Source organism: Centrocercus urophasianus, unplaced genomic scaffold (genome assembly GCF_019232065.1).
Source record: "Centrocercus urophasianus isolate 14NV4802_14NV808 unplaced genomic scaffold, USGS_Curo_1.0 seq_10, whole genome shotgun sequence".
Taxonomy (NCBI): domain Eukaryota; kingdom Metazoa; phylum Chordata; class Aves; order Galliformes; family Phasianidae; genus Centrocercus; species Centrocercus urophasianus.
Genome location: NW_024884142.1, coordinates 8,509,565 through 8,529,057, shown reverse-complemented (window position 1 = coordinate 8,529,057; position 19,493 = coordinate 8,509,565). Strand labels below are relative to the sequence as shown.

The window sequence follows — 19,493 nt, the reverse complement described above, 5'->3', positions numbered from 1 at the left end:
CAGCACAGCTGCAGAACATTTGCTCTGTTTTGTCCTTGGGTGCCCATCAGGTGCTGTGGTGGCTGTTCTGCTCAGGCCGTGGGTAATGGGGCACTGCTGCTCCCTTACTGTTGGGACCCCAGGATGGAGAGACTTCCCCAAGGCACCACTGTGCACCTGGGGTACTGCCATGAGTAACCCTCAAGATTTCCTAAACCCTGTGGAGCTGTCACCTTGTTTAATAAGTTTTTCTTTCACGCTGCCTATTCAAAAGGATTTCGTACCACTTCATAATCTGATCCTGGCTAATACCCATGACTTCAAGTCATCACACATCTCTGAGGAAACCGCTGCCCTTGGGATTGTTTTGCAGCCTGGATTTTGGTGCACTGTGTGTTTATATTTTAGTTTGAGTCTGAGTCAAACTGAGGAATTGCTGATGAAATCGATGAATTAACTCATGAATGCAGGTCAGTACATTCGTTCTGTTTTCTTCCAGAGTGTTCAGTCATAATGACAGCAGCTTTCTGCTTCTGGGATGTGCACCCCCTAGGCTTGTTTGTAGCTGAGCTAAAACTATTTACTGAGATCCTTTTGCAAAATCCCATTTTGTCTGATGTGGAAGGATCCCCATTCTCCCAGTTGAAATTTGAATGAGCCCTCTGATTTTTGTTTTTAATGGCAGCTCTTGAAGGAATTCAAATTGACACAGAAGCCAGTCATTCTTGTTTATTTTTAAAAATCTTCTAAGAGGTGGAGAATTCCAGCCATACAAATTCTGCTAATCAGCCATGCTGCTTTTACTTTCCAAAACAAGCAGCAATTCCTGCTTTGGTCTGCAGTGCTTTTGCCATACTCTGTAATCTTAATTTGGGGGGGTTCCTTCTCTCTGTTATTTGTTTCCTTTCTTTCTTTCTTTGTAATTTTGTATTCTTGTTCACTTTTAGCAGGTGCATGTACTACTCGTTCACAAAAAAAAGAATAGTGCAGAATGGAAAGAATCAAGGGCGAGGCTTTTATTAAAAAAAAAAAAAAAAAAAAAAAAGCTGAGGAGGAAGTTCACTGCTGAAAGGGTTATTGTAATCAAGTTTATCACGGGAGCTTGCTGTTGTGTAACAGAAACTCTAGCTTGTCCATACCTGCCTTCAAGCATTACTTAATGAAGAAAGAAAACAAACCTTCTAAAATATTTATGAAATTCAATAAAATCTGTTCCTGAAGTCCTGTAGCTCAATATGTTTATGACAGTTCAGTTCCCTGCTGGATTGCTCTCTCCATTTATAGAAAGACCACATTTTTTAGAAAAATGTTTGTTGCTTGGATTTAACTTGAGCATGAGCAGAGCAACATTCATGCACGTCTCCCTGTTGGTTTAATAATATTGAAACTCATTTATTCAAAAACCACTTTAGCCAGGAACCTGCCTAATGAACAAGGCAAAAGTAGGATATTAAAAAGCCTGCAATAGAGCCAAACAACTTTTTTTTTCAGTAAAGGTACACTGTTGGGGGTTAGACTAGATGATCTCCAGCCCCTATGTTTGTGTGGTTTCGTGATCTGTACTGAATGCTCAGTTAGCTCTTTCTCTTGCATGTAGGTTGCTGGCTCATCATTCACGTACCATTCCTTGACTAAAAACTGCCTGCGTCAATCCCATGCAGTCAAATATCCTAGCACGCCTAGAATTAATTCTCTCAATGTGTAAACATTGTTTATTGAGCCCTCTTCTAAAATGGATCTTTTCTCTACAACAATCCTCAGTACCAACTTCAAGCATATCCTGTGTCTCTTGCCTTTCCTAGCAGAACTCTCGCACGCGATGTATTTTTCAGCAGTTGTACAAATGGAGCTGTAGCAGTTTCACCTGCCTTTGTTCTTCCTGTCATTTGGTTCCCTTTTAATAATTCCAGGCACACCCTTTGCTGTTACATCAGCATCTGTGTATGATTCATGGATATCAGTGTTTGGAGAACTGCATCTGCTCCTTTCATCCACACTAAAATGGTGGTACCAAGCCATGCTCAGTGCCAATTGAACCTGGTCCTCTGCTTCCGATGATGACCTAGGGAGGGATGAGGGAGCAGTGGTTCTCCCCGGAATCCTTACACGTGCACCAGCAATTTGAGACTGAGACAGTTTTGTACAGCAGTGGTAATGGTCCCCATCCTCTAAATGGCCTTTGTCTCTGGTATATACCCTGTACTCCAGCAAAGAAACTGTTCATACAGAATTTAGCTTTACTCTGCGTGGAGTCTAACTGCAACACAGCTCTCTACCTTAGTTTGGCCATCTCACTTAGGTGGGAAAAGAATGTTATCTATTTCTGAAGGTTTTCTGAAGGGAAAAGAATGTTATCTATTTCTGAAGGTTTTCTGAAACCTTCAGATATGTTTTATGGTAAAACATTAAAGTGCACTTAATTTGCGTGTGATGGTTATTGCAGTAATTTCATGCTGCTGCAGGTGGGGTGATGATGAGGCAGATAGATGTTACGCAGAAGGGGGAAAAAAAGACACAAAAAATATCCATCAGTAAGTTTTGTTGGTGCGTATTTGAGCGGGGCAGCCAGATTAGTACAAGTGCACAAGAATAGTGGATTGGTGAGGGCAGGACCCCAGCATGGGGAAATGAACTTCAGTCATCTTAGGAGTTTGGGCTTTCCGATCACGTTAGGTATCACGTAACAATTAGGTCACAAGGTCATTCAGCATTAAATACTAGTTTGGGTGTACATTTCACAGCTGATTTGTTTATTGCCTTTATTGGCAGTTCTTCGTGCAGCCCGGTGGGCCGTATCCTACCCAAGGAGGGGAGGACAGCTTTCTGCTCCAGAGAACGAATGCAGCTCAGCTGAAGTAGCTGAGTAGCAGAAGCAAAGCACAGTGTGCCAGGCTCTGCAGAGCACTTGCTTGACTGCTGTGATAGCTCATTTCACCTTAGCTAGTTCTAAAGCTAGCTTGGTTCCTGGCAGTGTATGTCTCAACGCAGGCTTTGTTCAGAGGTGTTTACACACATTAGAATACCCTCTTGGAGTGCCCATTTGTAGTACTCTGATGGGCTTATTAACTTTAACTAAATATCTTCTGTTTGATGGACGTGCCTTGCTTTAATGAACCAGCTTCTGGGTTCTGTTGCATACACTCTTATCCAAGCTTCATAACTGGATGTTTTCCAAATCTTCAGGTTAAACCCCTTTCTTAGTCCATTTCTTGAGAAATTTGACACAGTTTTTCAAATTCAGGCTAGACTGACTCGGTCTTCTTGAAAGTGATGAGGTTTGCTGATATTCAGATAATTCCAAGCGTATCTAGACTAACTTTCAGAGATCCCCAACAACCTATAAAAAGCCAATAATGAAAAAGGGAAGTAGATTCCAGAATTAAATGGCTGTTAAAGGAATCTCGTAGAAGGATGTCTGCTACTGAATGCAAGCAGCACAGGTGAAGGTAGAGCCTCAGAAAGCATGCAGGTATGGGAAGAAAAGAAACTTTGGGAAATTTGTGATTAAATGGATGATGAAGGGAACTGCACTAGGGAAAAGTACTGGAAAGGAGTACAATAGGGAAAAAGAAAAAGATATAAAAGATTTGAAACAACTCTTCAATTCTTTTCAGAAAGATAGAACATTCACAACAATATAAACAGAACTGTGAATATATAAGTAATTACTCCTGGTTTCTTGTCCTGATACAGGAGGTGAAAACTGTCTATACAGTCATCTAAGAAGAGAGTCAGTTAGACCACATTTGAAACAAGAAGCTGTGGAGCCTGCAAGCGAATCTAGAAAGTCAGCCAGTTGTATACTGTTTTCTACTTGTTGATCAGCAACATCCTCATACTGTCCAAACAAGTAGGAGAGGCTGCAATCTTGGCTCACCCAAAACAATTACCTGCTGCTGTGATCTGATTATCATGTTAATAGTTTGGCTCACCAGCTTCTGAAAACCGGGTGGTTCTTTTCTAACATGGGTGAAAAATTTCATGTAATTTTGAACGATAAATGCAACTAATTTAAATAGTGTAATGAGTGTATATTATAATGAAAGTCTTATACTAGATACATCTTTACCAACTAAGCATTATGTATTCTTCTTCCTATGCAAAGCTGGAGTTGGGCAGAGAGAAAAAAGAAAACCATAAAGTAGTAGTAATCTTCCACGCTGCTTTCTGTAGAAGACCTGAAGTTACCTTGTTTGTCATGTGTGAGAATGAGGTACAAAAGATTTTCAAGACAATGCTGTTAAGAGAAGTTCTCAGTAACCTCTGTACCCATTCTGGACGAGTTATGGGCTCTGTCAGCATTGTTGATCAGTCTTGAAGAAATTCCAGCTTGCGAAACACCTGAAAGGGCTATCAGATGGCATGACTTTAAAAGGGTTTTCTGTCAGTCTTCCTGAAATTATTAAGTGCCCTCAAGGGTTTGTAACTGAGTTTTATATGTGGAGTGTTTCCCAGGTTCTCGAAACAAAGTGACAGCTTAGTAACTCCATGTGCTGATGGACTGGGGAGTTGTCCTAGTATTTAACACAGAAACACAACTGCAAATAAGTAATGCAAAATCTTTTAATTTGTGATTGAGTACGTGAAAGTTGTGCATCGAGAATGTGTGGTGTGTGGTCTAATCCCCTCTTGTCCAAGGACTCCTACCTTGGGGCTTAACCATGAGCTGCTGGAGGCTTTGCTTTCATTGAAAGGAAGCCCCAGCTCTGAAACTTGCTTTCCTAGTTGATTTTTTGTTCAGGGTTGTTGTTTTTTTGCAGCTTGTTTTATCACTTTGTTCGTTTGTTTTGGTGGGAAAGATGCATAGCTAGGTAGAAAGTGATAAAATTTATCAATTTGGAGGCTACCTGGGTGTAGGCCTGGGCAACCTGCTCTAGGTTGGACCCAGTTGGTCCACGATTGAACCAGATGACTTCCTTGGCTCCCTTTGAGCCTCAGCTATGGTGTTGGTCTGTGGCTCTGACGGCTGCTGCTTTGCTGTATTTTGCTTTTTCCTAGTATCGTTCTGGTATTTACTGTGCTTGTTGTGTGGAATTTGGGTGTTCTGTTTGTTTTAACCCTCCCAGTTCATACAAGATTTTGCAGCATAAGGGATTTTCTGTATGAAATCAGACCTCCTTCAGAATTAGGCAGGTGTATGTGGTGACGGATAAGAATTTCCAGGGCTAGAAATGCTCTCTGGTCTCTTCAGTCCTAACCTTCAAGCCTTCCAACTCTTTGCTGTGATGTGTCTTGCTGGGATGTGATCTGTTAGGTTCAGCTTACACCTGCAGCCCAAAGCTCAGGCGATGGCTGTGTGTTGCTGGAAGCACGGGGTTCCATTCATTTTACTTTGTTGTAACTCAGCTCTGCATTGTAGAGGCACGAGTTGTGCAGTTGTGCATGTGGAGCTTGAGAGCTAAGCCTTCAGAAGCAGTAATTGATTTGGTTGGTCTCTGTGGTGGATTAGTGTGTCCTAGAGCCACGTGTCCCAGTTGTGTTCACATCTCTTTATGAACATAAATTGATAATTGTCTGTTTGTTTACAGCCTTTTAAAATGAGCCAAATGATAGCTCATGTTGTCCCTGGGACCTGGAACCTAGGGCTGCCTCCTTAGCCTGATGTAGTGAGAAAAGCTCATATAAAAAGTGATAGGACCTCAAATTAAGAGCTATGCACCTTAAAGCAGCTCTTGGTTAATTTAGGCTTCGGATAACTTCACTGTTCAGTGTTTGAGAATGGGAATGCTTCAAATGGCTGAATTCTCGGTGTCTTTATTGTCGTCTGTGCTGTGCTATTAAGGAGCTACTAATTCAGCTGCTGTTCATCCAACGCGTTTCCTTTGTATCTAATTAGGAGCATTACTTATGTGATGCTTTTATTTGAATCGCCTGGGACTTTCATTATTTTTCCAAATACACTGGAGAAAGGCGAAATCGGCTTCAGGTTTTGTTTTGGTATTCAATTAACGGCTGCTCTTTTAAGAGGAAGGGAAGCACGGTGAGCCGGAGCTTTTGCAGAGGTCCGGCAGTGCGTGTTTTTCTTGTTTCTCAAGATAGTCATGTAGAAGCCTAAGCCACTTTTTAACACCGTTTAGAAAATCTAATGAACAACTTCCTAACTGTTACAAGAGGTTGGCATGTGTAATAGTGACAGCAGGGTTATTCGTTTACTTAAGCATTTATTAATGCAATTAAGCAAGTCTTAACTGCAGTCTGGGGGGAGAGCACTTAAAAAAAAAAAAAATTATGGTAACACTCCAAAACTATAAAATGTGAACATTGGCTACATAGCTTATATTAAAAGAAAGGAAACCAAACGATTGGATAAAAAGACATTACTTCAGTCTTACTGTTGTCATAAACGTGATTGCTCTGATCTCAGTCTGGTCTATAAAATCCAGAATTCATACAAAACCCTGAATTCATTATTGATCAAGGAAATCCTGAATCTGTGTGCAACGTGTAAGCCTCTGCTAAATTCCAATTAAAGGAAAGTACTTAGTTGCTCTGAAAGTAATGCCTCCTATTTATTTCTGTGGAAATTGCAGTGGAGCATAGTAACACAGATAAAGTAGATGCTCAGTTACAAAACACTATTTTTCAACGTAGTCATCACTATTAGCTATTAAATTCCATTTAATGATAAGAAATATATATATTGTTTTCTGCAGTGCAGGTAGTGAACCACTGGAATAGCAGGTCAGCCACGCAGTTGTAGGTAGTTGTCATCCTTGGAAATGCTCAGAATCCAACGGGACACGGTCCTGGCCAACCTGCTGTAGCTGAGCTGAGCAGGGCGCTGGGATCAGATAGTCTCCCTCCCAGCCTCACCCATTCTGATTCTGTTATCTCTTACCTCTTAAGACATTTCATCTTCTATTTAATTATTGTTTTTAAATGCATTTTCAGTCTTGGAGTGTCTGGAAATGTATTGATCCCTTCACTAAGAGGGCAGTGGCTTGGCAGCAGTCTGAACAGCAATGTTTTATTGGCATTATATGCATTTTACGGGCTTTAAAAGTAGCCAGTGTTTCTCTTTGCAGTACTGCAGTCTGGCTCCATTCTCGCACGTGTGTTCAGTCATGCAGAGTGCTGAAAGAATGCAGTGTTTCTGTATTAAAATAGAAAATTCATTATTAAAATTAATAACAAATACACCAACACAAATACATAACACACTCTTAACTCTGTTTTGCAGTCATGGCCTGTATATGAAGAAGTCTACAACAAAATGGTCGAACTTGCAGCATTTTTAGACCTGCCTCGTTTTCCAGATATAACAGACAACTGCTTTCTGCATCCAAATGTGTTGTGCATGAAGTACTTGATGGAAGCTAATTTACCTGGTAAATATTTTCCTTAACCTGAACCGATAAGTTTTTCTTTGGTTTATTAAATCCCAGCAAAAAGACTTAAATTACTCCTCTTAAAAGTGCCTCCTCTTTTCCTTTTAGTTTATACATGCTTAAGCTTGAACTGAAAGGTAATTTCTATAGGAAGTGCCTCCATCAAACATCCAAGTAGGTACTGAAGGCCCAGATATGCAGTGCTGTCTGGTGCTGACTCTCTGAGGCTGTTGAGTGGATGCTTTGTTTCACATCTTTCAGTAGTGATGTGAACTAAGAGCTCCTAGTGGAAGTCACCTGGTTTAGTAACTCTAGATCAGGGGTTCATGAAGTTCAGCACTGAATGGAAGCATAATATGCAATATTGAACACGTGTTCTGTGATACTGTGTATCAGCAATAATTTTAGTACTAACGAGTGATGCTGTGTGAGAAAACAGCTTGTCTCACTTGGTTGGTTGGTCTGGTTTAGGTTTGACAGAACGTACTGCGTAAGTATGAAGTATTTTTCTTTATTCTGAAATGAAGTGTTGAATATTGACCTACCAAAGAAAGACCGATGACTGCCAGTCTGTGAGCAGCATCTGCTGAACTGCCCTGCTGCTGTCTCTGGAGATGACTTCTGCAGACAAATAGTCTGTAAATTGAGATTTTTTTCCTAAAAAGCATTCTGACAATTAATAGTTTGGGGATTTCATTTTAGAAAAGAGAGGCTAAAAATGTGGCATTTCCAGGTAAATTACAGAGAAATAAGGTTCTGAATACCCTTTGGAAGTTAGTAGAAGAGAAGAATCTATTGTCCTTTCCTCTTTCCTTGCTTACTGAACTTTTTGTCACATAGAAGTATCTTTTTGTTTTTGGTTGTTACTTTCTGTGTGTGAATGGTTTGTGTTTCTCTTTTATAAATGGAAAAAAAGATGATTGTTGCTATTTCAACTCCTAAAATGAATTGGCGTTGCTTCTCAGGACAGTGAATAACAGTGAAAATGTAGGCTAAATGATTGAAAGTACAAGAAAGTGTATCAGCAGCTGTCACAGGAAGGTTTGTTTTGGAAGTGCTTTTATACTTTTCAGATTTTACTTACCTTCCACTGTTATGTATGAGAGGATTAAATACTGGTTTGTAGTGAGCTCTTTGTAAGCAGCAAGAGAATACAAAGTAGAGATGGATTAAGATTGTACTTAGTCATACGTTGCTAACCTTTGTGGAATCCAACGGTGATGTAATCGCCACCTGTATTTCTTGCTGAACAGGAACGGTGAGAAATTTGGGGGATTTGTATCTGTGAAAAATAAGCGTGGAGTAACACAGGGCTGTACGGACTGCGTGCTGCTGCTTTCGGAGCCGCAGCTGTATAGGTTTGCTACAAACCATGGCAGCAGGTGCAATTAGCTCTTACAGGGTCAGCTCCAGGTTGAACGTCTGCTTTGTGCCCGGTGCTGCTGTGCCCGGCATGCTGGGCTCTGTGCCCAGAAGCTTCTTTAAGCAGCCCCTGCTTCTCTTGGTGCTGCTATGGCCTGGCTCCGATCCCACATTTGTTTAAAGCTGACAGACAGAAAAAAAAAAGGGGGTTGACAGATTTTTGGCTTTGGGTTTGTTGGTTTTTTTAGAAATTAGAGTTTAACTGTTATTAGGTATATAGATTTAAGATTTACTTTCCCGGAACAAAGTTGAGGATGACATAATGCCATCTTTTGAATAACATTAGACAATATTTTAAAAGTTTATTCTTTTTTCCTGTGAATGTATGTCAATCATTTTTATTTTAATTACAACAAAGATTACCTACCATCTATGAAAACATCTCGAAATGCTGCTCAGCCTGAGAAAGACAGCTAATTGTTCCAAAACACAGGGGCAGTGTTTTCCTCTAATGACCACTATTTTGCACTGCAGAAGTATTTTTAGCTTCTTTCAACGTACTCCTTTTATATTCTGCTTTGTATTGACTAGATGAATTGCACAACTGGACTTGTCGCGTGGTCAAAAAGACTTCCATGGGAGAGGCGGATTTCCTGACTCTCACGCCTGGAAATAAATCAGCAAGGAAAGTGAAATATGATGTCCTTGCAGCAGCAGTTATTGTGGTGGTTCTAAAGTTACTGTTTTTATTAGATGATCACTACGAGTGGTAAGTATGTAGGCAGCTCTCTAACAAAGCCCAAACTTTCCTGGAGTGTAAATAACTCTTTGATGAGCCTTTCTTCAATAATGTTGAAATTGTAGTATTTTGTTCAGTAGCATGAAATGTGAACTTGAGGGCATTTTAGACTTTGAATGTTACTTATTCTTACAAATCAGCAGTTTGAAGCTGAAACCTGGAAGGAGAACTGGGGCGTGTTTTTGTCAGCCGCATTTGAAATTCATGTGAAAATTGCAGCATTTGGGTCTACAAAAGGATCTGAGCTTTATTCCTTTCTTTCTTCCAGGTTGCTCTCAGACTTCTCTTCAGAAAGAAAGAAAAATAACAAAGAAGGTGAAGGTACATAAATATTGTAGTAGAAGCAGCCTTAGGATTTTCTAAACCAAATAACTTTGTAATCAGGCTTGGAAAGTCTTAATCCTACTGACTGTTGAAGAGTGATTTTGTCATTTATTCTTTTCAGGCAGTTCTTTAAAGACAATGGGATTTTATTCACATAAAATTGTTTCGGCTTACTTGCTTAATTCTGAGTGATACCTAAGAATAATATAAGGATAGGGAAGTTTGTACATACTTTACTGGGTATGTTTCTGCTTTTCCCTGCTCTCCTCTCCTTTTTGTGCATGTTAGGTGAAGGTGAATGGTTACTTCGTAAAGTGGGAATGCACTTTGATCATAAATAGCAGAAACTTATAAGGGGCATCCAACCACATATATGATAAAATCCAAACTTGTTTAGTCTTGTTAAATAAAATGTCTTAGTGTGTAACATATTTGAGATGTAATCTATTTTCTTCTTCCAAATAATCCTGAGAGAGTGTGGAAAAGCTAGCAGCAATTAAGATAGAAAAGATAATGGTGTGAACGTAGTTCTTTGAGGGCAGAAAGACCAAATCAAAGATTAGAAATCCTCAGGAAGATCCTCTGTGACCTTATCCAGATCACAGCTGAAGACAAGATCAAAGATGTGTTGCAGTGATTTATGTTTTAAGCCTCACATCCTTTTTTTTTTTTTTGGTTCATTTTTGCCCTTCTGTTACATTTATGTCAATAACAAAAATGACCATTAGTCATACATGAATGCATCATCACCTCTGTATCTAGAGACAGTCCCCACTGACAACTAAAACGTGTAATTCTCATTTTAAGTGGATATTCCAACTTACTTCAGATCTTATTATTTCGTTTTTATTTCCCTTGAAAACTTTTGCAGCAGTGACCCGAGTAGAAGTTGCACAACTGCTTGCAAGCTGAGGCTCAAAGCTATTAATGTCTTAATAGGGTTTCTCTCTTATTAATAAGTCTCGTTGCCTTTAGCAATTAACAGCTCACTCTTTGCCCACTTTTTCTCCTTTGAAATCTGCTGGTGCAAAACAATTCATGTGCTGTGTTCTGTTGTCCCCATTCTTCAGCTGTTGGAGTGGCAGCAGGCAGCTGATGTGAGAGTGTTCTGTTTGGGCACTGATCAGTGCCAGAGCTCAGCACTGCCCCGGCACTTTTGTAGGCTTCGTGTGCTCAGATAAATAATGGCTGATGCTGCATTGTAAAGATCCAGGGTGTGCTAGCTGTACTTTCAGTACAACTATCCTCTCTCTAGAATTTTTTTTTTCACTATATAAAATATTTCAGCTCCTACAGTTTTTCAAGACAGCCTGGAAGCTGTGCAGTAAGTGCTTGTAGCTTCCTCGCGTGTGTGTGAGTGTACGTTCTGCAGACTGCACACACACACGATGCTGTTTATGCTCAAGTAAAATGTGATTGAGGCATGTGTGTATGTGTGAGTGCATCACAGAGCTGTGTGTTTGCCAGTTGACTCAGCCATGTGAATGCAGGACTAGCAGTACCAGCCAGGTGAACGTTAGTGTCATGTCCCTGACAGCAGGCTTCCTTGCGACAGTTGTTGAATAATTTTTATTAAAGTAAATACAAAAATTCTTTTCTTCCCATGGACCAACCTCCCAGCACCCTCTGTGTAGGGAGTTTGAAACAGAATTTTATCCATTGCATTTTAATAACTACTGAAGGATCTTTCTTACCTTTGTTTGTCCATTTGAGGCCACCTATAGCTCTAGTTTGTAAGGCCTGTCGTGGGAGGATAACTTGAGTAGCAAAAACACAGAAAATGTACAGAACTTTGCTTATAAGAACAATGTATTCACCTTCAGAACAGTTTGCCAGCTAGCTCTTTAGAAATGAACGTGATGCAAGCATCCGTGCAGTGCAGCTGGGGTGATGGGGAAATGCAAAGCCTGGGTAATTCACGATGCAGATAATACACCCACGGATAATAAGAGTTGGTTATTTAAATGTACCCTGTGCCATAGTTCTGTTTGCAGTTCTTACACTTATTGTACCCTGTTGATCTACTTCAATCCTGTGCCTCTTTGGAGTATCAATGATAAACACGCTGCTGGAAGGCCTTGAGCCTTAACATTTTTGCATGCACTGGTATGTATTTGTTCGCATATCAGTGAGTGAGAATCCTGTGCTCAAAATATGTGGGACACTGATACGCAGTGAATACAATTGTCTGAATAATGCTTCTTGCCTTGCATCATCTCATGGGCAGCAGGATGGATGGTGGGGGATTGACACAGTTTCACCTCCTACATCTGAGCTTCAGAACTTGTTTAAAACTAAGCTTCTACAGTTTCATTAATTCCTTGAAGTCAGATTTCAAACAGAGGAAGGCCAGTTAGTGTTGTGGAGATTTAGTTCAGGTAGTAATTACACTTAACTTTCAGAAAGGAGGGAGAAGGACTGACTTGTCTAAAACTGGGAAACATACTCTGAGCAGAGGCGTTTCATCCCACCTTTTATGCTGTTCCTTTCCTGCATTTCTGCTTTTCATTTTCTCTATCTTACAGAAATGTTGGATTCAGTATGTTTTCTATAAGCAGATGGAATTTAAGATTTGCCTGCAGACAGGAGATGCGGAGTCCAACTGCATGATGACCACATTCTGTGTATCACATTTCTTTCACTGCTTCACAACCTAAAATTAAAACATGAATGTTTTATTCAGGTGGTCCATATTTCGAGTTCAAAAAGTGGTACAAGGTTATAAAATGTACCTTGGATGTGGAGCAAAAAAAACTGGATGAAGAAAAAGCCAAGTAAGAGATTTTTAAGTACTTGGTAATGATAATAATAATATTAAGGTAGATGATTTTAAGTGAAATCCTGACCCCTACAGAAGATAAAAAAGTTTAGAATTTGCTCCATGTTTCCATTCAGCACTCTTAGGTGAACAAAGCGATTTCATCCATATCTTAATTTTCTATTTACAGACATGATATTTATCCAACATATTAATTAAACACTTTCTGTGACAAAGTAGCTTATACAACTGAACAATTAACTGATTACAGTAAATCTGGGCTTACGTGCCTCCATTTATCTATGCAGAAAGAGACTGCCATATGTGTTGGAGGCGGCTTTTAACGGCGTTAACAACAGATGATTTTGTTCTTATATTAATAGCTCCACTTAATTAAGAAATTATTATTTTACATGGTTTCTCCAGCTCTTTTTTGTAACAGTTTTTATTTCTCTTACTTGTAGGTATCTGTGGAAATGCGAGAAGCCGCTGTTTTATTCAGTCAAGAAGAAATCTAAAATCCTTAGGAGAAGACGTGAGTACACTCCACCTCTTGCTGCCAGCACTGAAGTCTGCTCCAACTTTTCCCATCATAGAAATTCTGACTGTAATAATATTTACATCTTAAAATACTTTCCCTTCAGTCTTTCATCTCTGGGCAAAATGAATGTAGTACTATTTTACAACCCATGGCTGGAATTCTTCAATCAGACATTTTCCTCCTGCTTAACTGAAATTGCAGCCTTCTTAAAGCAATCTCAGAATTGGCACTTTGTCCTCATCTCACTCATCTGTCAGCTGCCTTTAACTGTGCTCTTCATCATTTTTTGTTGTTCTCCCGTGGCTTTTCAACTCCCCTCTCTTTCCACATATACATCCTCTGGTTTGTCCTTGGGTAGATCCTTCTGTCCCTCTTCTCTGCTAGTTACTTTTGCAGTCTTCTACAGAAAGTGAGGAGGATTTCTCTGAACGTGGTTTTGCATGATCAGCTGGCTGTTCATGGTCAGAGTGAAGGTCTGTCCATTTTAATACATATGGAAGTACCTGTAAGAAATCATGGAATGACTTGGTTTGGAAGAGACCTTAAAGATCATCTAGTCCAAACTCACTGCCATGGGCAGGGCTGCACCCACCAGACCAGGCTGCCCAGTGGTTGGGTTTTACTTTTCTTTTTAAATCAAAGATGCAAAAAATCCACCAAACAGAAACAAACAAAACCAACAGAAACTGCAACACAAAAGCAGGAATTTTATTCGCCTAAATAAAAGCCGAGTTTCTTCAATCAGTATTTGATAGTAATAAGCAACAGGAACTGGGAGAGAGATGTCAGTGTGGCAAGTGATGTTTTTCTCTTTATATACGCTCCAGTTTCTGAAAGTGACTGATATAGGAGCTTCGAAGCTCATTATATACTCCTGCTTAGTTTGAGTAACTCATGTTAGACTTACTGTGCAAGAGTGCATTGGGTTTTTAGTCATGTTTTTATGCTTCGAAATTCTGTAGGGGTGATGATGCTGCAGTTAAGTCACATTCTGTGTAAAAACATTCTTAGGTCTGTTTTTTATTCTGAAATGGTTTCCTCTGGAGCCCTTTAGTTCCCCTATCAATAAGAAAAATGAAGAATCATTTGTCGTTCATTAATTCTGTGCCACTTTAGATTCTCCTTCTGGATCTTCTTCTCTTTGAGATAGGAAAGGACTAACTGGATTACTGAGCTATTGCAGGCAGGAATCTCACATCATGTCATTTCAACAAGGCAAAATTCATCTGAAAACAAATTTCAAACAGTAGAGACAAAGAATGCCTATGCAAAGTGTCCTAAACCACTCTTGTTCTGGTGCTGATGCAGTTTGTACTTTTGGCTTGTTATTTCTGGACAGTTTTCCTGTTCTTGTTCTTTACCTGTGATAGCTTTTTGCCCTTTCTATCATTTGGCATATGTGTATATTTAAGATACAGGTTACAAAAACCTTCCTCAGCTTTGATTTTTATGGTTGATTTTATTGAAACCATCATCTTTACTCTTGAAAGATAGGCATCCCTCTCCCTGGATCACTTCAAGATATCTTCCTTGCCTTTTTCCGGTTTATGAATGATTGTTAGATACAGGTCATAAAAAGAAGCTGGAGCTCTAGGAAGGCTGTTTTCTAGCTGGCTTTTTATGCTGGGGAAGCAGGGCTTGGTGGCTTTGTGTGTGGTTTGGCGTTGTGTGTGCTGATCTGTCACCGCACCATCTTTCCCTTCTGTCCATCAGCATCAGTTAAGTATGAAAGTTTGTCATTCTCACTCACATTTGACATGGAGGGGTTAGGAGTCCCAAGGGTGTTCCCAGGGGCTTCTGAAAGGGTGGGAATGAAAAATAGAGAAACCCTATAAAATCCTTATTAAGAAGAAGAAAAACTTTGCTTGTTTTTTCTTAACTCATGTATTATATTTTTTTTTTTTAGTATTTCTCTAGCTGTGGAGAAAGGTGGTGTGGCTTTTGGTTCTGTCTGTTTTTAAATTCTGTTTCCAATTGAAATCTGCGCTGCCAAAAGCTTCAGCTTAAGTTTGTATTTGAAACTTTGTGAATGCTGATAGGTGAGGAACTACTCATTGTATCTGGGCTGAGTGATAGCACGTGGCCAGATAAATACAGCAGGAGGCATCCAGGCATATGTGTTCTGTAGGAACAAAATTACCAGCAGTATCAGGTGGATTTTTCTGGCTTTACTCAGCGAATGCTTTCGTGGTACTCCAGTACTATTGGCGTTGGGTACTGTGGCATTTTGAATGGTTTTTCAAGATTTTCTTCAAAAACATATGACAAAAATGAATGCTAAGTACAGTGGGAGAAAGCACAGAACTTTAAGCTTTCTCAGGCTTCCTTGCAGGGGATTAAAAAAAAAATGTAAAGGACACAAATACCGTATTATTTCTTTGCAAATCAGCTCGGAACAATGTTCCAAAACTTAATGTTTCTGCCTTGTGGGATTATTATCTTTTTTGTCTCATTTCTATTTGTACAGAAATGGTTGAGAACTTGCAAAATCAGTTTGGCAAGTTGTCTGGTTCGGTGCGACCTGCAGGAAGGCCAAATCCGTCAAGTTTTCAGTTAAGCTGGTCTGAAGAAAACACAGATGGGTCTTGTTTTCATGGGCATAGCCTGAAGGGAATTTTGCAAGAAAAACATGGTTTACTTACAGCCATCAACACAGACTATTGGCTTTGTACAGATAAACTGTGTAATGAGAAGTAAGTATTACATTTCTGTTAATTGCATTTTGTAAAATCCTCTCGATGGTGAGGCACAGTGTGTGTATGTACGTAGATCTCTCTTTTTTCCTTTACAAATGACATGTGGGGTGTGTACACAGCTATGTGTTCACGTACAGTTGAAATCATTTGTAGAAGGGGGTGTGTGCAGAGTGCTTGGACTTGGATTGGGAGTAGGCATTGTAATACAAAGAGTGATTAAAGAGAGCTTTTGAGAAGAGAGGAGATGAGACTGTCAACAACTAGAGTCACATGGCAAGAGCAGCAGCTAGGTAGAAATATTCACTCCACTTCCTTCTTCACAGTACTTCAGGAGCTATTACATTTAAGAGAATGAGAAAACATCCATTCCTCTCTCCTCTAAGTCACAAAAAAGTGTTGAAAATTTATTTTTAAATCACCGTGCTGCTTTTTTCGTGGCTTTAATCCACATTAGCAGTTAGATTTCAAGACAGCAAGTAATGCCTCCAAAGTCTACTTCAGAATGAAGTAATTGGGTGAGAAATGGGATCAAACGCTATTACATCTGAGTTATCTTTGCAAGCAGCCTGGAAAAGCAACATAAGAAATCTGGGAACAGGAAAGCTCTTGTGCTCTTGAAGTTGTTTAGTGGCTTTCTGTACTAGAGAAATGTGCCCAAAACCTGACTTCACAGGTGTTACAGAATTTTTTTTCACCTAAGCGCTTATCAGAACAATCGTGCCATTTCTTAGTACAGTTATTTACTTCCAAGGACCTAAACAGCAAGGACAGTGATAGGCCAGGGGATGTAGCCTTCCTTCTGAAGGTTGAGGTACCTTAATGTGAAATGAGTTTTCATTTGTGTGCTGTTGAATAAGCGTTGAATGACATCTTAATTCTTTATCTGAACGTGCGTCTGAACGTCACGCTTAGGAGAGCAGTGGTCCCTACAAAATCTCAGTGATGCATTCCTGATTTTTAAAAGATTAAATATTACCCTTGAAAATAACTGCCTTTTACATGTGTGCAGCCTTTTGTTGCTTTTTAGTGGATTTATTTGCTTATCTTTATTTTCCTTTTCACATTGCCTTTCACATATCCACCGTGACAGAAATGGGTTGGAATAATGTAAACACAGTGTTGTATTACAAGAGCCTTGGTTGTATGGATTCATTCTTTTGTAAGAATAAGAAGCTTTTTCTGCCTTTTTTTTTTTAAGGGAGGGGATGTAATAATCCTTTTACCACAGATTTGCGTAAATCTTACAGACCCACTGAATGAGAGGATATTTCAGTGTGTGTTTGCGTGAATAATCTTTTCATGCAAAGTCTGTTTTTAAGCCTACATTTTCATATGTAATGTATTAAAATGATGATGGTGAACTGTCTTAGCCTTCACGAAACGAGATTTGAATTTAAACTCTTAGCGGTTAAATTTCCCATTGTATCATTTGCAATGCAAGTAATTAATTATACATCTGACACTCACTTAACTTTGGAGAATGACATCTACTCCCTCAGACATGAGGTTCTATCCCATGCAAGCGTATGTATGTATAACAGAACTAAAAACAGACTTACAGGTTCTCTAAAAATCAGCGTGGTTTAACTGGGACTGCTGGAGTGCTTCAGTGGTAGGACTGAAGTATTTCAGTGGGCAAAACTGAGAGCGGTTAACTGATTGGTAAAATGTTTCTACGTTTTCTTTTACTTTACAACTTTTATTTTTAAGCTGAGTTCTAAATTGATCAGGTATATAGCTGTGTATGATGCTCCAAAAGTAACACCTCCTATTTATTTATATGGAAACTCCAACAGATACAAAGAGTGCAAATAACATTATTTGAACCGATTCTCAGCTCCAAACCCTGGTTTTCAAAATAGTCACCACCACCAGCCATGTATTTTCACCAGCAAAGAACAAGAGGCTACATGCCACGTTCATAAAACTCTACACCAGTGGAGCTGACTCACTGTTTCATAGCTGCAATGACAGCATTGTTACTAGGAAAATGTTGCCCATGCGGTCCATCTTTCATTGGCCCAAGCAGATGGTCAGTGGTACCAGTCCAACCAAGACTGGTAATGTGCTTCATGGTCTTCAAACTGGTGTGGGGCCTGGAGTTACTGTGTTGCAAGAAAAAGGTTACCTTCTTTGGTTTGACTCTGGAAGTTTGAACTTTCTGCTCATCAGCCTTGCAATGTAGCAGTCAGAGGTGATGGTTTGTCCAAGTTCCAGGAAATCCAGAAGGATCACTGCTTTCCTATCCCAATAGACAGTACACGTCACTTGACCTGCTGAGAGATGTGTCTTTAACTTTTTCCTCATATGGAAAATTCATATTGCCACTCCATGGACTGCCATTTTGACTCTGGCACATTGTGTTGACACCACATCTCCTCACTAGTAATTGTGTGAGGCTGGAAACTGTCAACTTCAGCCTCATATTGGTGCCATAGGTCCTGAGAAACTTTCATGCTATGTTCTTTATGTTCTTTTGTGAGCATTTATACCCTCCTGGTGTAAATTCTGCAATATTCCATCATTGCCACTTATTGTTTCCAGAGCATTGAAGCCAACGTTAAGCTTGGAACACATTTCCCTGGTCAGAATCCACCAGATGAGCTGTTTGTTAGAGACGCTCTTCGTTTCATGGTGTGACAGCTGTTCACGGCCTTCCAGAGCAGGGCTTGTCTTTCTTGTCACTGTTGCCACTGCTGAAACATACCAGCATTCGCTGTATTCACATCCGGTGTTTGATCTCCCTTGTTATTTTGAGATGATAAAGTAGTGTGTGTGAGGAATGTTAAGAAAAACAGGTGAATCTTTCCCTTACTTTCCAGAGATTAAAATGTATTGGAAATTTTGTAGCTCTTTAGAGATGCTCGTAGTGTAAATAGCACAAAATGGGACAGTGGTGTGTTTATGGTTGTGTTTTGGGACTCTTGTGAAAAGTGTAACTCCGATTAATCAGATAGGTGCTTTATAATGTTGATGTAATTACACGTTGCCTGAAAATATCCAGTACAATTTCCCTGTCCTCCCAGTGAAAACTGAGCTCAGACAACTAGACTGCCCTAAGAGCTCTAGTTGCTGAAACTCAGGGTTCAGACCGGAGCGTCACAAAAGATTTGAATTCCTGTTAGCCAAAAAATGCAGGTTTGGTTCAACCAACAGCACCTATAAATGAAGCTCAAACTTAACAAAAGCTTAGTGTGGGTTGTGGAGTCAGCTGATTTCTTCTGACACTGCTGAAATGAGCAGTTTAACTTGGGTTTTGCAAGCTGGTGACTTTCAGGTAGTGTGAGGACTGTGCAGGACAGGCTTTGGTGTGAGAGACCTACATTCAGATTTCTAATCTGCCAGGCTTCAGGAGGATTTAACTGCGACTTTGCACCCTGAAGTGCGACTCCCATGGCTTTCGTGGCACTCCAGAATAGTGTATCTGTTCTTCCAGTTTGAGGTAAAATGTAAATGGGTGTTGGGCCAGAGGGAGTGAGCAAATGACTCTATAGTCTAGTAATTAGCACACTTGCCCATAAATTGGGACAGACGGGTTCCAGTCCTTGTTCTGGTGAATATTTAAGACCGCTGCTCTGAATCAGACAGAGGGGAAATGGAAGCTCTGCTTCTCCACATCCCAGGGCAACACTTTGTGAGAGGATGCATAGGGTTTAGGCAGGGAATAGCACCTGAGTCTTCATATGAATATAAAGGGGTTTTTAAT

At 39.9% G+C, this 19,493-nt stretch overlaps 1 protein-coding gene across 2 annotated transcripts in view; it reads left to right on the top strand.

Moving 5' to 3' along the window:
• TAF1B (TATA-box binding protein associated factor, RNA polymerase I subunit B) overlaps nt 1-19,493 on the top strand; it is a 44,388-nt gene that overhangs the window by 24,067 nt on the left and 828 nt on the right. The window contains exons 9-14 of one of the 2 annotated variants that reach the window (XM_042821693.1): nt 7,160-7,307; nt 9,261-9,438; nt 9,737-9,783; nt 12,476-12,566; nt 13,015-13,085; nt 15,559-15,784. In XM_042821693.1, the coding sequence (XP_042677627.1) occupies nt 7,160-7,307; nt 9,261-9,438; nt 9,737-9,783; nt 12,476-12,566; nt 13,015-13,085; nt 15,559-15,784 (761 nt within the window). Of the gene's footprint in view, nt 1-7,159; nt 7,308-9,260; nt 9,439-9,736; nt 9,790-12,475; nt 12,567-13,014; nt 13,086-15,558; nt 15,785-19,493 lie in introns of both variants that reach the window. The other variant, XM_042821684.1, reaches the window with a different exon arrangement.